This window comes from Juglans microcarpa x Juglans regia, chromosome 1D (assembly GCF_004785595.1).
Source record: "Juglans microcarpa x Juglans regia isolate MS1-56 chromosome 1D, Jm3101_v1.0, whole genome shotgun sequence".
Taxonomy (NCBI): domain Eukaryota; kingdom Viridiplantae; phylum Streptophyta; class Magnoliopsida; order Fagales; family Juglandaceae; genus Juglans; species Juglans microcarpa x Juglans regia.
The window spans coordinates 4,885,300-4,893,869 of NC_054594.1; the positions used below are offsets into that span (position 1 = coordinate 4,885,300).

At 41.7% G+C, this 8,570-nt stretch overlaps 1 protein-coding gene across 1 annotated transcript; it reads left to right on the forward strand.

The window, feature by feature from the left end:
* The first annotated feature begins 707 nt into the window (after positions 1-707).
* On the forward strand, positions 708-2,128 carry LOC121255156. The gene is made up of 3 exons (XM_041155453.1): positions 708-1,416; positions 1,503-1,728; positions 1,810-2,128. Exons 1-3 carry the CDS (start codon positions 708-710, stop codon positions 2,126-2,128), a joined length of 1,254 nt encoding a protein of 417 aa, XP_041011387.1.
* Positions 2,129-8,570: the final 6,442 nt, after the last annotated feature.

Below are 8,570 nucleotides of genomic sequence, written 5' to 3' on the forward strand. Positions count from 1 at the left end.
ATTATCTGTCGGAAGACTGTAAAATTCATGTAAAGTTATTTTACTACTTTTTGTACAATTCTGGTACTTAATAAAGAAAGACCCTTTTATTTTTCTCCGCTGCGAATATTATACTGTACATTTATTGTATGTTGTACACACTTTGAGCACTGGTCGTTGGGGTGCGTGATCCGTGTGGTCATCATCCCGGTGTCACGAACTGTACAAAAATAACACGCGGGGTCGAGGGCGCCACAGGTGGTATCAGAGCGGTCTGGATCTAGGTAAAACCGTATAAATACCTAGGTACAGTACCAGAAAATTTTTGTTATAATTTAAAAATATCGAGTTTTAAAAGGCACGTTTTTTATATCAGTAAGATGGACTGATCTGGAATACTACATCCGAAACCTGAGATTGACTTGTCTCGTTCTGATGGGAATCTCGCCATGGCTAGGGCTTTAACCCGTATGAGAGAATTTCTTCCACAGAATTTTCCGCCGCAAAGGGAGCAATAGAACGGTTGTCCGTACGAACGCTTTTTAGCTCATAGGACCCCTGCTTTTTATGGACAAGAGGATCCACTTCGTGCTGAAAGGTGGATTAGTGATCTCAAAAAGACATTTGAGATCTGTGGGTGTATTGAGACTTAGAAGGTGTTATACGCAAGTTACCTGTTGCAAGGTTACGCGACTGCTTGGTGGGGAACCAAGCGGGAGCTTCTGGAAATGGAGTTAGGATCTATTGCAGCGGTATCTTGGCCGCGGTTTAAAAAGGAATTCAATGATCATTTCTTCCCGAACACTATGAGGAAACAAAAGGCACGAGAGTTTAACAATTTAGTACAAGGGGAGAAGACGGTCGAGCAGTATGCCCGGAAGTTTATAGAACTCGGGAAGTTTGCTACACATTTGATTACTAGGGAGGAGATGCAGATCGAGCGATTTCAGGAGGGTCTACGGCGAGAGATCCGTAGACAGGTTGCTTGTTTGCAAATTTTGACTTTTCAGCAATTAGTAGAGGTTGCTTCGATTGCAAAGCAGGAGTTTATTGATCCTGTTGCTGCTCCAATTGGGCAAAAGAGAAGAGTTTTCAGGGAAGGAAGTAGTTTGGAGTCTGCACCTAAGTTAATTTCCAGGACTGGGGCTCGACCGCAGATGGCCACCGGAGTACGAATGGGGGGTCGAGTGCCAGTATGTGGCAAATGCAATAGGTCGCATGTCGGCGAGTGCTACATATCTGGGATTCAGTGTTTCAGATGTGGGCAAACAGGACATCTTGCTCGCAGCTGCCCTACCATGATGCAAGCGAATCGAGGTGGTTACCGTGGTGGGAGGACTACCCCAAGACCAATTGTTCAAGCTAGGGTTTACGCAGTGACACCTAGTGAGGTAGATGATGAAGCTCAGGAAATCCAAAATGCTGGAGTCATCACAGGTATAGATTTCTATCCAATCATTTGAAGTTACTTTACTGGGTATTTTGTTTTGTTAGACTTAATTGGTAGTTTTAAATCTTTTTAGGTAGAGTTCGACTATATGATTATTATGCTTGCACTTTGTTTGACTCGGGAGTATCTCAGTCATTCATTTCTGCCACGTTTGCACGGATGTGCAACCTGGTCTTTAAACCTTTATCACAGTCTTTGGTAGTGAAGTTACCAAATGGGGAAACTGTGTGGTGTTCGAAGGTTACCCTAGGTTGTCCTCTGGTTATAAATGGAATGACTCTTAAGGCAGATTTGATAAGGTTTAAATTACTTAAGTTTGACATTATTTTAGGAATGGATTGATTATATCAGTATTTCGCCAGCATTAATTGTCGTAGCAGGATTGTTAGTTTCCAACTATCTGGGGGAAAGTATTTGGAGTTTGCAGGAAGTAAGATTAAGGCGAAACCTGCAGTTATATCTGCCATTCAAGCAAGCAGGGACTTAGCTAATGGGGCGGATGCCTATTTGGTTCATGTGATGTCTGCACTTTCGGAAAAGAAATCTGTAGCAGATATTCCGATTGTGATGGAATTCTCTGATGTATTTGTGGATGATTTGCCCGGCTTGCCACCTGTTCGTGATTTGGAGTTCGCCATCGATCTAGAATCCGGTGCGGCACCAGTTCATAAGGCCCCGTACCGAATGGCGCCAGCATAGTTAAAAGAGTTGAAGAGTCAATTACAGGAATTGGTAGATAAGGGGTTTATTCAGCCTAGTTTTTCACCTTTGGGAGCACCAGTGTTGTTTGTTAAAAAGAAGGATGGTACCTTTAGAATGTGTATAGATTACTGGAAACTCAATAAGGTAACCAGTAAGAATAAGAACCCCCTACCTCAGATTAATGATTTATTCGATCAACTTCAAGGTGCTACTACTTTTTCAAAAATTGATTTAAAATCGGGATACTATCCATTGAGGATAAAGGATCAGGATATACCTAAGACTGCCTTTAGGTCTAGGTATGGGCATTATGAGTTTAAAGTGATGCCGTTTGGATTAGCAAATGCCCCTGCAGCATTTATGGATATGATGAATAGAGTATTCCGACCCTATCTAGATTCCTTTGTGATAGTTTTTATTGATGATATTTTGGTTTATTCTCAAGAACCGGAAGAGCACGCCAGTCATCTTCGATTGGTTTTGGGTAAGTTAAGGGATCATCAACTCTTTGCAAATCTGAATAAGTGTGAATTTTGGTTGGAGGAGATTAAATTTCTTGGTCATGTTATGTCCCGGGATGGAGTAGCAGTTGATCCAAGTAAGGTCAAAGCTGTATTGGCATGGCCACGTCCTTCAACAGTGCACGAAATTCGAAGTTTTTTGGGACTTGCTAGTTATTATCAAAGGTTTGTGGAAGGCTTTGCTCGATTGTCTGGACCTCTCACTACTCTTACCAGGAAAAATGTGGAGTTTGTTTGGTCCGACAAATACGAGAAGAGTTTTCAGGAGCTGAAGAAAAGGTTAACTATAGCACCTGTTTTGGCACTTCCGGAACCTCTTAAGTCGTTTGTGGTTTTTAGTGATGCTTCCAAATTTGGTTTGGGATGTGTTCTTATGCAGGAGGGAAGAGTTGTGGCGTATGCATCCCGCCAACTGAAGGATCATGAGAAGAATTATCCCACGCACGACTTGGAGTTAGCAGCTGTGGTTTTCACTCTCAAATTTTGGCGGTACTATTTATATGGTGAGACTTGTGAAATTTACACTGATCATAAGAGCCTTAAACATCTTTCCTCGCAGAAAAATCTTAACATGAGACAGAGGAGATGGTTAGAGTTAATCAGTGATTACTAGTGTGAGATTAAGTATCACCCAGGAAAAGCAAACCTGGTTGCAGATGCACTAAGTCGGAAGTCTTATTCAGTTGATGAGGCTGAGTCATCAGGGTTAGACTCTCTCCTTTCTAGAATAAGGAGACTTCTTACTACAAGTTCACAGCAGGAAGAGGTGTTGACTTCAATTCATGATATCCGAGTTCTTGATTTTGAGGAGTTGAAGACCCTGCAGGAAAATGACTCTAAGTTGTTAGATATTAAAGAAAGAGTCAAGAAGTCACAAGGACCAACGCATTTCAGTCTAAGCAGAGATGACATTCTTTTATTCCGTAATCGTAGGGTGATTCCTATAGATTCAGAATTTAAAGAAAGAATCTTGATTGAGGCTCATGCAGCGCCTTATTCAGTTCATCCTGGAAGTACAAAAATGTATCGAGACTTGAAGAAAAGTTTTTGGTGGGAGGGAATGAAAAGAGACATTGCTTTTATTGCGAAATGTACAACTTGTCGGCAGGTTAAAGCTAAGCATCAGAGGCCCGCTGGCTATCTTCAACCACTCCCTATTCCTGAGTGGAAATGGGACGACATCGCAATGGATTTTGTAATTGGTTTACCAAGGACACCTAGTGGAAAGAATTCAATCTGGGTTATTATCGATCGGTTGACCAAGAGCGCCCATTTCTTACCTATTTCTAACACTGATACTTTGGAAACTTTGACTCGGATATATGTCAAGGAAATCGTGCGTCTTCATGGAATACCCAAGAGTATAGTGTCAGATAGAGACCCACGATTCACGTCTCACTTATGGAAGAGTTTGCAAACAGCTTTAGGCACCAAATTGAAATTCAGCAGTGCTTATCATCCTCAAACCGACGGTCAATCAGAGCGCACTATTCAGACTCTTGAGGATATGTTGCGAGCTTGTGTTTTGGATTTTAAGGGAAGTTGGGAAAGTCATCTGTCGCTTATAGAGTTTGCGTATAATAACAGTTTTCAAGCGACTATTCAAATGGCCCCTTATGAAGCTCTTTATGGGAGGAAGTGCCGATCTCCCTTATTTTGGGATGAAGTTGGCGAAGGGAATCTACTTGGACCAGATATTATTCAAGAGATGAAGAATCATGTTCAAATTATAAGAGACAATATGGCAGCTACACAGAGTCGTCAGAAGAGTTATTCGGACACGAGGAGAAGAGATTTATTATTTGAGGATGGTGATTGGGTTTACCTCAAAGTTTCTCCAATGAAAGGTGTTAAGCGTTTTGGTAAGAAAGGGAAACTTAGTCCGAGATATGTTGGCCCTTTTCAGATTCTGGAGAAGGTTGGACCAGTTGCTTATCATATTGCCTTGCCAGAACATTTTGGTGAGATTCATGATGTTTTCCACATATCGTCATTAAAGAAGAGCTTTGGTCAGCAGGAGCCACGTTTCGTTGATCCAGAGAGCATTCAACACTGGTCTGATCTCACTTATGAAGTTGTCCCAACTCAGATCCTAGACAGGAAGGAGCAACAATTGAGATCCAAGTCGATACCTCTAGTTATGGTATCTTGGGGAGATCCTTTAGCCCAGGATTTTTCGTGGGAGAGAGGTAGACATGAGAAAGTTCTACTCTTACTTGTTCGGGTAGTTTTGAATATTTGTATTATTTCTCAAGTTTGTTTAGAGTCTTGTATTGTATCATGTTTCAAAATCAATATAGGAACTTGGCAATTTCGACGATGAAATTTCTTTTAAGGGGGGAAGGATGTGAGATCCCTATTTTTAGGGGTTTTAATTTTTTTATTTAAATTATATTATTGGGTTATTTTATTATTTTTAAAAGTGTATTATTTTATTGTCAATTATTTTTGGTATGTTGGGATTTTAATTTCTTTATTAATTATTTTATATATGTGTTAGTAATTTTTGTGTAATTTCATTGTAGTATTATTCATTGTGGGCTGTGTGTGTATGTGTATTTTTCATTGTGGGCCGTGGGTGTGTGTGTTCGGTGAGCCGGATCCAGCCCAGCCCAGCAGGGGCCCAGTCCGTGTGCGAAGCGCAGCCCAGCCCGTGCGGCACGTGAGATTCAGCCCTCACTTATCAGAAACGGCGTCGTTTTGGAGGATGGCTTAGGGTTTCATCTCTTTCTCCCTTGCACCGTGCGACTTCTCCTTCTCCTTTCTTCTGCAAATTTCTTCTTCCTTCCTCCATGCAGCTGCTGCCGACGCCAATCGGGACTTCGTTCCGCAAATCAACCGCAAGCCGCCACCTCCACACTGGCTTTTCCTCTCCGTGTCTTTCCGTAGGGACTCCGAAGCTTGCTGTCGAGCTGCCGTTCCCCACGCCACCACCTCATTCTACCGTAAGCATCTCGGTGGCGTTGGGCATGGGTTCCGAATGTGCTGTCTTTGCCACCGCACCACACATCCGCGCGAAGACATCTCACTCCTCCACGGCTTGCTGCAGTTATTTTTCATCTTCTCTACCCGTGCGACACACAGCTCCTCAAACCGCCATTGTTGGTCTACTTATAGTCCACGGGTTCCTCAGATTAATTTTTCAGAGATCCTCATCCTCTTTCTCTCTTTCAAGCCATTTTCACCTATTGGTATTTTGTGTGATGATCTGTAAAATTTCTGTGATAAATCCGAGAGCTTCAATTCTGAAATTTGTGAGTTTTGGGTGATTGAATCCGAGAGCTTAGATTTTTGTTGTGCTTGGTTTTGTTTTAATTGGGAAAAATTGATTGATCGGTTGGGTTGTTGTTGCCGTGTGATAAAACCCAATTTTTGGGCACTGTTCCTTTGAGCAGCCGCCTTGAGCAACGCCCTTGAGTGATCTTTCAGAAATACCCATCATCGTGTGTATGTAATTTTCCATCGTAAATCAAGTGTTTTAAATTGACATTATAACTGTTGTTCATTTGTAAATTATTGAACTGTTGGTTTTGTTGGAAATTGGGCCTTGAGCTGTTGAAGTGTTGGGTTTGTTAAATTGGAGTTGTTGGATTTGGGCCTCGGGCCGGATTGGAGGACGGGATTACGCGTGTATTTATGAAACTGTATAATTGTAAATGGAAGTTTATTTTATTGTAAATGAAATATTTAATATTTATTCCAATAAACTGTTGCAATGCATATTTATCGTTTATAATAAATTGTGCTGTGATGTCACGTTGTCTGTTGAAATTGAGACTATTGTTATTAATGGCGTGGGTGCGTGTGTATCACGACCCCAAGCCGAGATGAGGCATTATCTCGGTGGAGCTCCTCTGGTCACTCGGGAGCGTAACAGACTGACGTGACGTCCTCTGAATTGTCGCAGGGCGACGACAGGAACGGACGAGATGGTAACGCTCTCGTACCGATTCCGTGACCTTTTGGCTGGCGAGGTTAGAGGATGCTTGGACATGTACACACTGGGCGCGGAACTGGGCATTGCTCGTTACCAAGTCTCATGCACGGACGTTACCCGTGATGTGACGAAGAGAGCTAGGGTGTGCGGACGGCCCATAGGGGAGACCGTGGTGCATGCGTAATTTCATAATAAATATGATTGGGACCAAAAATGGGATTTTTAGTGTAAGTATAAAAATGGTATTTTTGGGAAAATGAATGTGGGTTGTTATTCTGTCCGTATGAGAACACGTGTTTATATAAATGTATTTTAAATCTCTTGGATGTTGTTTAGTTAATTACTTGCTAAGATGTCATAATCTCATAGTGGTGTTTACCCTACGGTTCCGTTTTATGGTGCCGTAGAGTTTGACGCAGAGCCCGAGTATGAACCTGAAGGACCAACTCCGCCAGAAGCTTAAGTCGTTGTTATGTTGTTCAGCGTTTTGGGACTTGTTTCTCTTATGTTATTTGTTTTCTTTAAATTATCTGTCGGGAGACTGTAAAATTATTGTAAAGTTATTTTACTGCTTTTTGTACAATTCTGGTACTTAATAAAGAAAGACCCTTTTATTTTTCTTTGCTGCGAATATTATACTGTACATTTATTGTATGTTGTACACACTTTGAGCACTGGTCATTGGGGTGCGTGATCCGTGTGGTCATCATCCCGGTGTCACAAACTCCACAAAAACAACACACGAGGGTCGAGGGCGCCACACTTGAGGTGCATTTTGTGGGAAAGAAACGGGCGAAGATATGTCCAACACTCACACCCAAAACATGAAAAGTGGTGTAGTTAGGGATGCAGTGGAGTATGGAGATGATTGATGAGGAAATAGACCATTTCAAAAGCAGAGCCCTAATATTTGTACGGAGGAGAAGATTGTGAGAGGAGTGAAAGGCCCATCTCAACAAGATGATTGTTGCTTGCGCTCTCAACAGACCCATTTTTTTGGGAGCGAAATTTGCCTAAAAAAAATTATGGATACTAAGTCTTTGAAAAAATTGACTCAATGAGGGATAGGACCCCAAATATCAGAAAATAAAATATCCAAGGGAGCCTTGGATTTGGACTCAGACAATAGAAACGGTAGCTGATAGCTTTTAGCTTGTTGACAAGAACCACATACTATATCAAATTTAGAACTATATACTAGTAACTTAAATCTATAGATGACTTGTTAGATTGTATGCACAAAGGGAGGATTGAGACGATGATGCCAAGTGTTGAGAGGAACATGGGTAGAAACAAACACTTGAGCCCGCAAAAAGGGGTGAACTTGGTCGGGATGGGGTAGAGACCGTTGTTAGTCTTATCATGCAACAACAGCCTCCCCATGCTCTCGACATTAATGCAAAAGTAATCACCATGAAATTCGATAAACACATGATTGTCATATGTAAGTTTACTAACATAAATAAGGTTCTTTTTAATAGTTGGAACATGAAGCAATTGTTTAAGGAGAAGGCTTGCTTGGAAAAGAGATAAGTGAGAGGTAAAAATATTAGCAATTGAAAAGCCTATTCCATCTATGATTTATATATGATCTTGGCCACGGTAAGGAGTAGCTTGCGTGTTAAGGTTCTGAAAATTGTGAGTCAAATGATGAGTAGTTCCAGTATCTAGATACCAATTAATATCTTGTTGCTATGTGGGTGTTGCAGCGAAGGCTGTGGGCTATTGTTGTGCCTTTTGGAAGGCATGATCAAAGTGGTGCCAACATTGGAGGGTTATGTGACCATGTTTACCACAGACAAGACAAAGTATAGGAGAAGAGGTAGTGGAGGAGCCTCGACCTCTGCCTCATCGACGGCCATGTGAATTATTGTTAGAGGAACACCCATGTGAGTATCGGTTCCAACCACGGTTGGAATTCGGGTGGTTAGCAACGTTGGCACAGGCAACGACAACATTAGCTTGTTCTAGATGAGCTTCA